The sequence below is a fragment of the Protopterus annectens genome, chromosome 4.part0 (genome assembly GCF_019279795.1).
Source record: "Protopterus annectens isolate FY-2018-M chromosome 4.part0, PAN1.0, whole genome shotgun sequence".
In the NCBI taxonomy this organism is placed as follows: Eukaryota; Metazoa; Chordata; order Ceratodontiformes; family Protopteridae; genus Protopterus; species Protopterus annectens.
This window is the reverse complement of record NC_056733.1, coordinates 610,171,571-610,187,525: the sequence shown is the minus strand read 5'-3', so window position 1 is coordinate 610,187,525 and position 15,955 is coordinate 610,171,571. Positions and strand designations below refer to the sequence as shown.

Genomic DNA, 15,955 nt, shown 5'->3' with positions numbered 1-15,955 from the left:
ACAAACACCTTCATTAGGTATTCAAAATCAAGGGTCCATGCTACAGTTTCGGCTTCCTTCCACCATCCCCCTTGGACCATGTTTGTTATAAAATTGGAAAGTTTAGTGGAGAAACACTACTTCTGTCATTTGCTCTCTCTCACTTTTTGGGATGACCTTGCATTCTGGCTTGATTAAGACCATCACTGACCACTAGACTGCATGTGTTCTTGTGGATGATGTATATTTTTGCAATTTTTTTCTAGTGTGCGTGCGTGCGCGTGTTCTATTGGCATCATCAGTGTGTGGGGAAGAAAGAAGTTCCACTCTGGAGATGTCTGAAACTCTAAGTCTGGGTGCTTGTTCACCTGCAGCTAATTCCCAAGCAGTATAAATAATTTTGCAGTTGTGGCCTTTGCAGTCAGCCATCTGCTGTTACAGTAAGTAAACTCAGCTGCTTTCCATGCATCAGTCCCAGCAATATTTTCCTCCCTTGAATAAATTTGTGGTGAAGATTGCATACTTATGATGTTAAGACATTAGTTTTATTGAAATAAGTATATAATCCAGGCAAATCCAACCAAAGCTCTCTTTTATTCTTGTATATGAACCAACGATAGTTGAGCGCTTTCATCCAGATACAACTGGACTTCATCAGAACAACATAACAAAACACCCACCTCCTTTTTATACAGAAAATTCCCGCCTAAAACGTAAATTATACCATTAATTAATCAATTAAGAAAATACAGATTTAAAAACACATTTTAATTAATGTGGAAATGTTTTAACTTAAATGTAAAGTGTAGCACACTATATTTTTTTGGACTGTGTTTTGCTATGTTGTTCTGATGAAGTCCAGTTGTATCTGGATGAAAGCGCTCAACTATCGTTGGTTCATATACAAGAATAAAAGAGAGCTTTGGTTGGATTTGCCTGGATTATATATTTTTTCAGCTGGAGACAGTTGGTTATTGTATGCAGTTGTTGTAATCCAGGAATACTTCAATACTATTTATTGAAATAAGACCAGATAGCATAGGAAGTTTGATTAAATGTTTCTTTTTCAAACCAGATTCAAAGCAGAATGTAATTTACCATGTTCTGCCCTGATAAAATAAAAACAACTGTCAATAAGACTTGTGAAGAGTTGATCTGAAGTTGTCAGTCTTCATCCTGTCATCACCTGTGGGTTTGGTTCCGATCCTTGGGAACTGACTCTGCCGTTTCTATAGCTTGTGGACTCCAAAAAAGCTCTCAAGCATATCCCTTTGCTTAGAGTAGATTACCTTAGATCTCGTTTGCTGCTTTCAGCTTCAGACGTGGTTTCTCCATATCACTGTCAAGCCTAACAGTTAAGTCAAAATTTTAAAATCTCTTCCTTTCCCTTCTAAAATTAATTGAAATCTTGTTTTTCCTTCTTTTGCACCATTCTAAGCTTTCAGCCATTTTTTTTAGGCAGAGCTTTTATCTTATTCTAATCTCTCCCCCTTTTTCTCCTGACTACTGTTAGGTAGTTCTTTCAGGCCATTGTTGGTGTCCCTTACCCTCCCCTCTTACTGCTTGGTAAGTCTTTTGTTACCATTGTTTGTAACTTCGTTTAAAAAAATCTGTTTCTGTCCTGTTGATTTTTCTAGTTACTTTTTCCTGTGTGTGTCTGTGTGGGTATTGCTATCGTTGCTTTCTCTGATAGATGTCTGACAAAGCAAAGACTCAGAATGTTCCAAACGCAGTCACAAAATCCCTTTTTCTGACCAGCATTCACTGTGTGTATATTGCCTGGGTCCCTTGCACTTGCAAGAGGACTGTTCTGTATGCCATGCTTTCAGTCACCAAGCATTGGTAGATAGAAAGAAGAAACTTATGTTGAAAGGCCTTCTTCCCTTCTGTTTTAGGGAGGTCATATTTGGATGTCGGGACAAGACCAAACATAAATCTGGACATACTTCTTCCTCCTCCTTTAGATCCTCGGAGGTGAAGAAATGCTCTGCCTTGGTTCCAAGTACGTCCATGGTGCCAAGCCCGTAAAAGAAAGATATCTGAGCCAACGTCGGCATCTTATACCCCGAAGTATACCGCAGAACAAACTACTGCTCCCTTGGTTCCGATTCCTTTGTTTGCTCCGGAACAATTATCTCCACTATTTACTTCTTTACCAAGGACTTGGTATTCACCTTCATTGGACCCCTTTGCTGACAGACCACCATCTCCATTCTTAGTTGGACCAAAGTCCCTCTCTGTGGTCTCCATCCGTTCTTCCAGGAGTCTCACTAAAGTCAATGTGGAGAGGTAGGTGATGAAAATCCTTTGGGCCCAAGGCAAGTTGGGCACTCCATTGGTTCCTACTCCTTTGGGACAGGCACTGACACCTTCCACTTCCCTTTCCAATCCTCCTCCTCTAACCTCCACAGGTACTTCAGATTCTTCGGTTCCAAGCTTTCTGTAACCGACCATGTCTTTTCCAAATGTTTCTTTTTCTTCGGAACAGATGATTGCCCTGAGCACTTTGGTTGTGTTGGAACTGGAGTCCTCTCTGGGACGCAGACTGGCAGTCTGTTCAGAGTCATTTGGGATCTGTACCCTGTTTATCAGAGCAGTACTGGCCCCTCACTGAATCGACACGGACGGGTTCAGGTCCAACTTAGGTCTCAATGGGGACCTCATTGGAACAGGAGAATACTTTGGCACTGAGGTCTTCTTTTTCGGCCCTGGAGCACCTCTCCTCTTCTGGTGGGTCAGGCTTCAAGACCATGAAGAGGCCATTGGCTGCTTCCAGTACCAGGTTGGTTCCCTCCTCGTTGGAGCCCTCTCCCTGGCAGTCTCAGGTCTGAAGAATCAACCAACCCCTCCACAGGGTCAGTGGGTACTGCAGCCTCAGGCTACCCAGCAGGGTACCCCTTCTAAAACCTTCCCAGATGTTCCCCCTGAGGAAGTCCCTCAGAAGAAATCATGTAAAAGGAAGCACCTTGACTCTCCAGAAGAGTACATCACAGAAGACGCTGATTTCGATGAGAGTGAAAGGTCCCCCAGATCACATTCTGATGATGTCTCCTGTGGAGATATCCTGGAAATACTTAGAGAGGTGGTTGGAAGTCCCTCAACCCTTCAATCAAGGAATCGGTGTACCTGCAGGCTTTCGGTACCCACTCATCTACTTCCCGAGTATCTCCATCCGCCGACAAGCTCATCGAATTGATCTTAAAGGGCCCTGACACCACTGAGCCAATCCCAGAGAGACCAGATAAAATCATCACAGCCTTTTTGGACTAAGGGAGTTCCATTAGATGTCATGGTGGTAGTGACAGCCACTAAGAAGGCACTAGCGGAAGAAAGTTCCTCTGTCCATCCTCCCAACAAGGAGTCACGGGTGGTGGATAGATTTGGGAAGCGAGTTTATGCTTCATTGACCTTTGCCTTATGGTCTTTGAACTGCCTGGCACATTTTACAAGATTGCAGGGAGATCTGATGGAGCTGATGGGTTCTCTCTCAGGACCTGTTTCTGAGGTGATATGAGATTCAGTCACCTCTCACTTAGCTACCCTGACATCCATTTCCAGTTTGTCCATTTGGCTTATTTCTTATGTTGCCGAATGAACGACAAAAGCAGCGGGCTCTTGCATTTCCATAAGGAGGCATACTTGAGCGATTTTACAGAGCCCTTCAAGTCTTCATTTGTCAATGCATCTTTGGACGCCTCTTCCCTTTTTGGCCCAACTATTAGAGACACTTTAACCAGGTGTGAGAAGGATAGGAAAACCCTTTCTGCCATAGAAGTATGTTTTTCCACTCCTGAAAGGTCCTTTTCTAGAAACCAACAAGGAACGATGAAATGTGGCTCAGGAAGTCTCAAGGATCTTCTCAGACTGCTCCTGGTGAAAGTTCCCCCAGAGGCAGAGGGGGGCACAATAATGGAAGATGCCACCCTTGCGGCAGAGGTAGCCTGCAACATTATGGTTTCCAGGATTCCTTCTTTAGGAAACTCTTCCAGTGTTCCTGATTGTCCACCTCTAGAGGCAATTGGAGGTCACTTATCCCTGCACCAGAAGGTCTGGCAAGAAGTCACCTCTGATACTTGGGTGCTGAGAATCATTTCCAGAATCTATATAATTCTCTCTTCCCTTGCTCCGCCCTATACAAAGAGATTCTCAGATGTTCCTTCAATCAGAGGGAACAGGCAGCAATTCAAATTCAAAAGCTGTTAGAAGAAAGAGCCATCCAAGAAGTCCCACCAAACCAAGTAAGATGCACATTTTACTCGAGATTCTTTAGTCTCAAAAAAGACACATTGCTGGAGACCAGTTATGGATCTCAGCAAACTGAACAAATCTGTTTCAGTCCATTCTCCCATTTTTAGGAAAGGATGACTGGATGTGCTGTGTATATTTTCAGGACGCGTACTACCATATAAAGATGGACAGACATTCCAGAAAATTTCTTAGCTTCCGGCTGGGAGCCAGTCACTACCAATTCAGAGTTCTGCCCTTTGGTCTTGCCACACCCCCAGGGTGTTCACCAAATACATGGCAGTAGTAGCAGCTTACTTAAGACCGCAAGGATTCAGGGTGTTTCTGTACATGGACAACTGGCTCATTTCCACTACTACCAGACATCTACTACTAAAAGCAAAACAAAAGGTTCTGCAATTATGCAACCATCTAGGCATCACAATCAACTTCAACAAATCCTCACTGGAACCCACACAAAATCTAACCTTTGTAGGAGCTTTGTTAGACACAAGAACCTCCATTGCGTCACTCCCTCAGTCTCAAGTGAAAACTCTCCAGACTCAAGTCCATACTCTTAGAGTTCCAGCATGACTAGTTCTTCAAGCATTAGGATCAGTGGCGGCTGCTATAACTCTTGTTCCTATAGCTAGGTTTCAGATGAGAATATTACAATGGCTACTTGTGGTATAATGGTCAATCCTTCAGCATCCGTTGTCGCTGCCAGTATTGATCACAAACACATGCAAAAGAGATCTCCTATGGTGGATTCTTTCAAGTCAAGTTCTACAGGGGCAACCATTAATTTCCCCTCAGCCAGAGGCCATAGTAACCGTGGATGCTTCCCATCTTTGGTGGGTGGTGGGGATTGCCAGGGAAAGACAGTCCCAGGCACTTGGTCCCCAGAGGACAATCTGTGTGTAAATGTTGTAGAGATGAGTGATGCTATTAGCATTGCGAGCATTTCAGGACTGTCTACCTCTCAGGATGATTGAGATTCAGACAGACAGCATATCAGTGGTCTGGGACATCGCCAAGCAGGGAGGGAACCAGAGCTTGCCCCTTACCCTTGGTGTATGGCAGGGTGCAGTCTCATCCAACTGCTTTCTAATCACATCCAGGGAAGTCCAATCTGATAGCAAATAAATCCATCAGGTGCATACCCACTCATGAGTGGTCCCTCAACCCAAAAGTGTCTGAAAGGGTTTTCTGATTATGGGGCCAACCTTGCTGTGACCTTTTTTGCCTCCCCTCTGAACAACAAATGCAGCAGTTATTTTGCTCTTACCCCCCCTCCCCATAGAGGGAATTACTGAGGAGCACTCTGACCCACAATTGGCCACTTTTTCTCCTTTACACCTTTCCCCTGACCTCACCAATTCCCAAAATTTCAACAGAAAGCAGCCAAGTTGAAGAACAAAGTCATCCTCATTGCCCCTTTTAGCCTCGGCAGATTTGGTACCCCTTCCTATGGCCTCATCTGATAAAAAGACCTCGGATTCGGGATCCAATTCCAGACCTCCCCTCACACCCGATGGGCATCAGTCACCCAGACATTACAACTCTCAAGCTTGACAGCTGGGTTTCTCCAATTCCAGTAGTGGCTAGGCATGATATACTCGCTTCCCCAGTTAAACATCTACTTTTGACATCTCACAAACCATTTATTCGCAAACTTTACACACGTAAGTGGGTGAGATTCATTCGCTGGGCCTCCCTACATCACCTTGATCCTTTTTCAGCACCAATTCATGAAATTCTTCACCTCCTAGCTTCTCACAGTGATGGTGCTTCCGCTTCTATGACTAAAGTCCAACTGGAAGCCATCTCTGATTTTTACAGTGGTTTCCATGGATCTTCTGTTGCTTCACATAGACTTTGTAAAGCCTTTTTAAAAGGTGCTCTCCTCTTAAAGCCCCCTTACAAGGACCCAACTCCTCCTTTGGGACCTTACCTTAATGCTGCAGGCTTTGACACAAACCCCTTTCGAGCTAGCCTCTACATGTGATCTAATGTTAATGTCGTGGAGAACTATTTACTTAGTAGCCATTACCACAGCTAGAATAATTTTGGAAATTGAAGCACTTTCATCTAGACCGTCATATTTGATTTTTCACAAGGATAGTGTTTCTGTCAGGACCAAACCCACCTTTTCTACCTAAGGTAGTGTCAGAAGCCAACCCTAATCAATGCATTAATCTTCTGGTGTTTTTCCTAAATTATTCTAACAAAAGGGAGTACACATTGCGTCTGTTAGATGTTTACAGACTAAGATTCTACTGTGACAGGACCAAGGACGTAAGGCAGTCTGATCAGCTGTTTCTTTCCTTTTCATATATCAGATTGGGACAATCTGTAAACAAAGTAACCACAGCTAAGTGGATTTCGGGCTGTATTTCTTTTCTTTATAGAACGAGGGGTATTTCTTCACCTATACCTTCAAAAGCACATTCATCTAGAATGGTAGCTACTTCCGCTGTCTTCCAATCAAGAACTTCCATGGTTGACATCTGTGCAGCTGCAACTTGGGTGTCTTCCCATACCTTTATTACTCATAACAAATTAGATCTGGTGTCTAGGAGTAGAGGATTATTTGGCTCGATCGTGCTCAGGCATATCCTTCCTTGAGTCCACCCAGGGTTCTGAGTAGCTGGGGACTCTGTCCCACAGGTGATGACAGGATGAAGATTGACTACTTCAGATAAAGAAGTTGTGCCTTACCATAACATTCCATCTGAGTTGTCCAGCTTCATCTGTCATCAGCTCCCCTCCCTCCTTCCCCTTCCAGATTTCCTGGAAGAACGGGATTTTACCCAAGAGTTTCCTTTTGGAATATTCTTCTAATCCAGATATGGTCTCTCACATTATTATGTCTTTCATTCTCTAATCAGCAAACTCGATCTGAAGTAAACTACCCTAAGCATTATGGCTAAGGGATGTGCTCGAGTTTTTTTTTTGAGTCCACAGGGTATAGAAATGTCCGAGTCTGTTCCGAAGGATCAGTACTGAACCCACAGGAATTTGGGCAACTCAGATGGAATGCTATGGTAAGACACAACTTTTTTCATTTTACAACCTCAGTGGCATTCTCCGACTGATTAGGCGTGTGTTTGCTCAACGCTATTGAGGCAGCTGCATGATCTTCCAATAATTGTAACAAACTCTGCTGATTAATGTGAAGCTACCAGGAGCAGAGCAGACAGGTTAAATGGGTTGCTGCAACCCTGCAGATGTGACATTTTTGTTACAAACTTGTAGCAATTTGCATGAGACTCGGTGCTGTGGGACTTGGAAAAACTCTCCTTGTAGTAAAGCATTTGTCAGGTATTTAATACAGCAGTAGCTCTTGAGGAGGCATCCTGAGGGGCCATGACTACAATCAGATTCCCAGTTTGTCAACGTTTTTTTGTCAGACTCTCTTTCTTGATTACCAGGACTTCATGTGATCTAGGTACGTGCTGCTTACAGCAACAGTGGATAGCAACAGTGGAATTGTACAAAGTCACTGAACAACTTTAAAACATGGCTGCATTGGGTGTTGATAGTTCAACCTGTGGTGCCCTCTGCAAGATCTGATGTTAAGTTATCTATCTCGCCTTCGTTTCTTGCTTGTTGGGATCGCAGCCGATCCTCGGCTCTGACTCTGCCATCTTCTATAGCTCGAGTGATGTTTACTGGCTCAAGGCTACCGCTTATCCCATGATGTCTAGCGCTAGCTACCCAGATCTCATTTGCCGCTTCAGCTGCGAGGTTCGTTCTTACTGGCTCAGGCTCTTGTAAGTTATTTTAATACTTTTTCTAGCGATTTAGGGGTTATTTGTTTTGATAGTTTAGTCTTTCGACTTTATCGTTAATTAGCTTGTTGTAGTTTGTGTTACTCTATTTTTCCGTTAGAACTCATTTAAGTTAGAGAGTCCTTCCCATCCCCCCCTTCCCCTTTTCCTATCTCTACTTATTGTAGCGTTTTATATTTAGTTTTAGTCTTCTCTTTTTCTAGGTAGCCATTTAAGTTAGAGGCTTCCTATTAAAAAAAAAAAAAAAAACGTCTTGACTGTAGTTATAGTGTTGTAGTTTTTTGTTGGGCCTTTGGCCAAAGACTTTTGTGTAGGACTAGCTATGTCTAAAGATTCCAAAATGTCTGGATTCAAGAGTGTGACTCATGCTGTCAGAAAATGCCTCTGACAGATGGGCACACTTCTTGCGTCTATTGCTTAGGTGCAGTGCACCTGCAGGACTCTTGTTCTGTATGCCACGCATTCAGCCCAAGGGTTCTGCAGGAGTGCAAAAATAAGCTGATATTAAGGGGTCTCCTTAAGGCCCAGGATTCACCGGCCAAGGCTCAGCCGGTGAAGTCTCCTAAACCGACCAAATCATTGGCTCCCAGCTCAGAGCCGTCATTGGTCCAGACATTACCGACTACCTCGGTTCCGGCTGGAACCAAGGAGGCTGCTTTCAGTCTGCTCCACCAGCATCTTTGGAGCCGTCTCAGACCCACAAGAGACAGAGGTCCCCGTCTCTAGAGTGGATACATTTGGCCCCTCAGTCTCCCCTGTTGCAGAGTGACAGCAGTCACAGATCCTCCCACTCCTCTCGGTCCTCTAGACTCTCGGACCACGACGTGGAGAGAGTGGTCAGTAGGTTGTTGAAGTGGCAGGCACTGGTCAAAATGTTATCCAGCCCTCCTCAACAGGTGTCAGCTCCACCCGCTTCCATCGATGTTCGTCCTCTGACTCCTCTGAGCCGCAGTTTGTTGGGGTTCGAATAGTGGATCCGTTGGCACCGATAACTATTTCCCCTTCGGTTCCGTCATCGGCTCCGATCCCCTCGATGGTGCCTTCTGTCAAGGGATCTGGGTGCAGAGACTCCCTCGTCAGCTCCGAGTGGGTGAGTGGCATCGGACCCTTGTCCGACCCCGTTCTCCCTCTCGGAGCTTTGGCACAGGTGAGCTTGGATCCTACATAGGCCTCGGAGCCATCCCACTCGGTGCGGAGAAGGATTCCGGGTTTCCTCAGAGCCGGAGCCTTCTTTGCATCGTGGCAGGGATGCCTTCAATATCATGAGGAGTGTACTGGTCCCTGAGTCAGCACCACATTCGACCCCACTGACTCCGTCCCCTGTAGTGCTTGCTTCAACCTCTGTCCCTACTCTAGACCCCAAGCGTGGGGAACCAATGCTCCAGAGCACCCCATTGAGTGTTTCCTCTTCTTCTGAGGCTTCCCCTGATCATTCAGAGGAGGCTCCTCGGAAGAGCAAGTGCAAGAAGAAGCACATTGACTCCCCTGAGTCTGTCACTTCGGATACGGATTTGGATGAATCCGAAGGGTCCCCGAGATCCCCCTCTGAAGATGTTTCCTTTTAGGACATCCTAGAAATGCTTAGGCAGAGGGGAAACTGGACTGCCCTAGCCCCTACTGAGGATGAATCCGTATTCCTGGATGCGTTTGGTTCTCGCCCTTCCACCTCCTGGGTGTGTCCGCCCTTCGATCCACTAATGTCTGTGGTGGCTCGAAGGGCTTGGTTAGCCCCGGATACAGTGGAACCAACCCCGAGGAGGCCTGGCAAGTTTATCACTGCACCCCCTGACAAACAGTTCCTTACCAAGGGTGTTCCCGTGGATGCCATGGTAGTTGCAGCGGCCACTAAAAAGGAATTAGCGGAAACTTCTTCCTCTGTCCATCCTCCTAACAAGGAGTCTAGGACTATGGACAGATATGGGAAGCGAATGTTTGCTTCAGTGACCTTTTCCATGAGGTCACTGTATTACTTATGCCATCTTAACAGGCTTCAGAGGGATCCATCAACTGAAGGGGTTCAAGCTAAAGTAACTTCTCAGCTGGCGACCCTTAATTCAGTGGTCAACTCCTCCTATGAGGCTCATTTCCTATGCAGCCAATGGTGCGAGTAGAGCCGCAGGCACAGGCGTGGCCCTTAGGAGACGTGCATGGATGCGGCTGTGTAATTTTGCGGAGCCCTTTAGAGTGTCATTCACCAACACCCCCTTTGACGGTTCATTTCTCTTTAGACCACAGGTGAAGGACACACTCACTAGATGTGAACAGGAAGGCAAGACTCTCTCTGCCGTGGGAGTCCGTTTTTCTACTCCTTCCAGACTATATCCCAAAGGCCAGAAGAGTGGAAAAATGTGGTTTCAGAAATCCCAGGGAGCCTCGCCTGATGCACCGTAGTGACTTTTCCTCCAGGGGCAGAGGAGGAAATAACAGATGCCGCTCTCAAGGCAGAGGGGGTCCGCAGAACCAGGGCAGCAGAGAATCTTTCTCTGACAAGTCCTTCCAGCATCCCTGAAGGGTTGCCCGACTGCCCGCCTCTGGAGGCAGTCGGGGGAAGACTTTCACTGTACCCAAAAGCCTGGCAAGACATTACACGAGACAAATGGGTACACTCAGTCATATCCGGAGGCTATGTAATTCCCTTCTTCCAATCTCCCCTATCGTCAAGCAAATCCCCCCCAGACGTTCCACCGAGTCTGAGGGCCCAAGCAGTCATAGAAATTTCAAGACTGCTAGAAAAGAGAGTCATCCAGGAAGTCCCGGCGGACCAACTCTGATCCGGAACTTACTCGTGGTTCTTTTTGGTACCAAAAACAACAGGGGACTGGAGACCAATTTTGGATCTCAGCAGACTAAACAAGTCTGTTCAAAGAGCAAAGTTTTGGATGGTCACGCTTCAGTCCATTCTACTCTTTTTGGGTCAGGACAATTGGATGTGCTCAATAGATCTCCAGGATGCGTACTATCACATCAGGATGGACAGGCGCTCCAGGAGTTTCCTTCGCTTCTGGCTGGGAGCCAGTCATTATCAGTTCAGAGCTCTGCCCTTTGGTCTCACCACAGCCCCCAGGGTGTTCAAATGTATGGCAGTGGTCACGGCTCACCTGAGATGTCAAGGATTTACAGGTGTTTCCTTAGCTAGACTACTGGCTCATTACTGTTACTACCAGGTATCAGCGTCTTCAGGCCAGGGACTATACAGTCACAATCTGTGCCCAGTTAGGCATTACCATAAATTTTGAAAAATCTGCCTTGTCGCCCTGTCAATCTATTACCTATATAGGTGCAGATCTAGATACAAAACGTATGTCCGCAAGACTACCGCTGGACAGGGTGGCCATGATTCGGCAGCAAGTTCATATCCTCATGCAATGCAAAAAGGTACAAGTCTGGTTGGTCCTTCAAACTCTGGGTTCTATGGAGGTGGCAATTCTTCTGATACTCCTAGCCCACTTTCACATGAGAATCCTTCAGTGGCTCCTCTTCACACAGTGGTACTTTCAACAACTCCCCATGTCTTACATGCTCATGATTACAGAAACTTGCAAAAGACACCTTTCCTGGTGGATGGTCTCCCCGCTAGTATATCAGGGCAGACTATTCATCCAACCTCCTCCGGTTGCCACAGTGACCATGGATGCCTCACTGATGGGGTGGGCATTATCAGGGCAGGACAGTCCAAGGCATATGGCAACCTCACGAATACCATCTGCATATAAATGTCTTGGAGATGAGAGCCATGCTACTAGCGTTGCAAGCACTTCAGGACTCCCTCCCTCCTGGGACCATTGCAATTCAGACGGACAACATGTCAGTAGTGTGGTACATCAACAAGCAGGGCAGAACCAGGTCCTACCCCATATGTCGAGAAGCACTCAGACTCTGGCAGTGGGTGATTTCCTCCCAACGATTTCTGATTGCAACGCACATCCCTGGGAATTCCAACGTCATAGCGGACAGGCTCAGCAGAGCTATTCTCATGCCTCACGAGTGGTCTCTGAATCAGGTAGTTGCAGATCTCATCTTCCACAAATGGGGACAGCCTTGCTGCGATCTGTTTGCAACCCCCTTCAACACCAAATGCAGCAAATATTTCTCCCTTCTACCGCTTCCCGGTCATCCTCCCAGAGATGCTCTAGTCCACGATGATCCTCATTGCTCCTTACTGGCCTTGACAGATTTCGTTTCCGTTCCTGCACCGTTATCTCCTCGAGCAGCCCTGGACACTGGATCCTATTCCAGACCTGCTGATTCATCAGTCAGGAGAGCTGCATCGATCCCTCCAGACACTCCAGCTCACAGCTTGGTTGATCCAATTCCAACCCTAGCCAGGCTTCCCAGCATTTCCCCGGCTGTGCATGAAATTATTGTATCCTCTCACAAATCGGCTACTAGGAAGATTTATGCTAGCAAATGGAAACATTTCTCTTATTGGGCAGAGGCTAGGAACATAGATCCTTTTTCAGCCCCAACTTCATGAGATCTTGGAATTCCTAACTGAGATTTTTCACTCTGGGTCCACTTCTGCCACAGTCAGGGTTCAACTAGCGGCCATATATAACTGTCATATGTTGGCTTTTCTAATCTAAATATCATGTCTCATAAGTTGTGTAAAGACTGTCTTAGAGGGACTACTCTCCTTAGGCCCCCAGTGAGAGAGCCCCCTCCTCCTTGGGACCTTAATTTGGTACTAACCTCCTTGATTATGCCCTCTTTTGAACCAGCAGCTTCCTGCTCCCTTAAGTTTCTATCTTGGAAAACTCTCTTTCTGGTAGCTATTACCTCAGCCAGACATGTATTGGAACTTCAAGCACTAAGCGTTCATTCTCCGTACTTAGTCTTTCACAAGGATAGGGTAGCGCTGAGAACTAATCCATCCTTCCTTCCTAAAGTGTGCTCAGAAAATAATCTAAACCAATCCATAGACCTTCCAATATTCTTCCCTAAATACACCAACAAGGCAGAATACAAGTTACACCGTTTGGATGTTCATAGACAACTGCGTTTTTACCTGCATAGAACGAAGGATCTAAGGAAGTCGGACCAGCTCTTCCTTTCTTAAGGGCAAACAAGGTCTCCCAGTTTCCAAAGTGACCCTGTCCAGGTGGTTATCTCACATTATCACCTTCATTTATCAACTAAGAAACAAAGAATTGTCTGCCAAACCGAATGGCCATTCTACTAGGGCTTTGGCCACTTCTGTAGCCTTCCAGTCTAGGTTGCCCATGGACTGTATTTGTGCCGTGTCCACATGGGCAAATCCTCATACCTTTATTTCTCATTACAAGTTAGACATGACCTCCAAGAATAGAGCTAACTTTGGTTCCACTGTTCTGAAGAGTCTGTTCCAATGAGCCACCCAGGATCATAGGTGCTAGGGACTCCGTCCCAACAAGCAAGAAACAAAGGCGAGATAGACAACTTAACATAAAAAAGTTATGTACCTATCATAACGTTCCATGTTAGTTGTCTTCATCTCACCTTCTTTCTTGCATCCCACCCTCCGTCCCCCTGTCCTATTGGATCAAGAGGAGTTTTGGTTTCACTGGCTGAGCGTTATCTGGTTTGTTTCCTGTACTGACTGAGACAGTATGACAGGTTTGCTCAACCTGTTTGTTTGGACAGGTTGATTCTCTGGATATGTCTGGGGTTAGCTATTACAAACGAGATCTGGGTAGCTAGCGCAAGGCATCATGGGATGAGGGGTAGCCTCGAGCCAGTAAACAGCTCTCGAGCTATAGAAGATGGCCAAGTCAGAGCCGAGGATTGGCTCTGATCCCAACAAGTAAGAAAGAAGGCGAGATGAAGACAACTAACATGGAACATTATGGTAGGTACATAACTTCTTTTTTTTTTCCATGATGTGCTATTACCGTGAGCACCTCAACTTATTGTCATCCTTGATGACATTCTGTAGTTTGGGATCTGTATTTGGAGATATTTTTACCATTCGCGTGGGCCTATGTGGTCTGTAATGAACCACACCTCTTGAGTGAGGCGCACTAAGTCCATATTAAAAGATCAAGCCTGAAAAAGTTATTTACAGTGTCAATTTTATGTTTCTTAGAGATGTGTAGTGCCTAATTTTGTTGTGATCTAATAATTACAATTATATTTTTAGTTACAATTCTATTTTTTTTTTATTCATGTTCTGTTAATAAGACACTTCAAGAAGAAGATCAACATTTACCTGATTTTTGTTCCAGAGATACTGTTTATGGTATCTCTCTTTGGATATCTCGTCTTTATGATTTTCTTCAAGTGGCTGGCTTACTCCGCTGAAACTTCTAAAGATGCCCCTAGCATCCTGATCCATTTTATTAACATGTTCCTTTTCCAGAATAATGGTGAGCAGCCTCTCTACACAGGACAGGTAGGTACATTTATATATGTATTACTATGATATGCATACAAGTAGCATCATTTTCATTTGTAACCTGCCATTCGGTGTTTAGTTTTTTAAAATTTTATATTTTAAAACTGCATTTAAACCTTCTAACTGATGCTGTGATGACAGAAAAAGGCAAATGATATTCATGCCAGCATTTATTTAAGTAATATTTTTTTTAAGTTGCTTAGTGAAATAGCCCTTGACTTTTTCTGCCATGAACCAAGACAAAGGCAAATGCAGAATGCATAGACAATAGACGGTCGGCTATCCAGAATACATGAAAAAGTTATTTGTAGATATTTTTCATGCAGATTAAAGCTAAGATCTGTCTATGCACTGTAGAGGCGGGGTATACTGCTGCTGACATTGCTAATTTTATTTACAAGTCCAGCTTGGGTAAAAAATCTCCTTTTCCATGGGAGGACTGGGGTGGAAAGCTACAAACAATGAGAATAAAAATGCATATAGTAATGCTGCAATACATGTAGTTCTAAGGAAAATGCTGCAGTAAAAACAGACAACTTACAATAATGGTTTCATATGTAGAGTTCTATTGAAGTACTACATTAAAAACTAGAAGAACATAGAGTAATGGTGTAATAAATAGAATTCTAAGGAAATGTGATATTAATATAAAGATCTTTGACAGCAGTATTCAGTTTATCTGCCATTAAGACAGTGCAACTTGTCTTACTGTTGGAAGAAAAGGAGGTAAAGTAGGGGAAAAGTAGAAAGGTGGTGGGGGCAGATAAGAAGTAAAATGGGAATTTATGGAAATTGGAGGAAAAAACATTTTTGAAGAAATGGAGGTGAGATAGTACAACTGTGCAAGGGACTTGTGGTTCGTGCTTAAGGTATGTATCGAACTCTAGTACAGATGAAATAATGTTTGAAATGTATGTGTTTTTGCCCAGATGCTGTATTAATTTTCCATTTTCTTGTTTAATATTTTGAATTAATTTAATCTTGTTCATTGAAAGACGCCACGTATTGTTAACAAGCAGATTTATTTACAAACTGCATACAACAGCATATAGAGAATCGCCAAGAAAGTGAATCTAAACTATAGCAAGCTATGACTATTCTTGTATACAAAATACATCCTTCAGCAAAACTGTTGGCTGTCAGGCCATATGGATGTTCAAAAAATTTGAAAAGTACCAGAGAATATTCTAAATCTAATTTTTACCATGACCATGTATTGTAATTTCCCCATCTGTAATGAATACTATTTCTTTCCTATCCAGTTGATATGACTTCCCCTTCTGTGATGAACACTGACTGTTTTTACATAACCAGTTAACTTAAGTTCCTCATCTACTATGAGCACAAAATATTTTTTTTCAAACAATTGAACTTGTGAAGTACTTATGTTTTAAGGTCTTTTACTATTTTTGTAAACTTTCTCTTCTAGCTGTGAGCAGTCCTTGCCTGTGCAATATCACATGACTATCACTACCCAATAGTTTGCTGTTCATGTGAAAATGCAACGTTTTTCTGTCTTTACTTTTACAGAGGTGTAAGCCGCATAATGCATGAAATAATAATTCTGCATAATAAATGTCTCTTACAG

At 44.3% G+C, this 15,955-nt stretch overlaps 1 protein-coding gene across 1 annotated transcript in view; it reads left to right on the top strand.

Moving 5' to 3' along the window:
- Positions 1-15,955, top strand: part of ATP6V0A2 (ATPase H+ transporting V0 subunit a2) — an 834,711-nt gene that overhangs the window by 595,819 nt on the left and 222,937 nt on the right. The window contains exon 15 of the mRNA XM_044068544.1: positions 14,154-14,364. Within this exon, the coding sequence (XP_043924479.1) occupies positions 14,154-14,364 (211 nt within the window). The remainder of the gene's footprint in view (positions 1-14,153; positions 14,365-15,955) is intronic.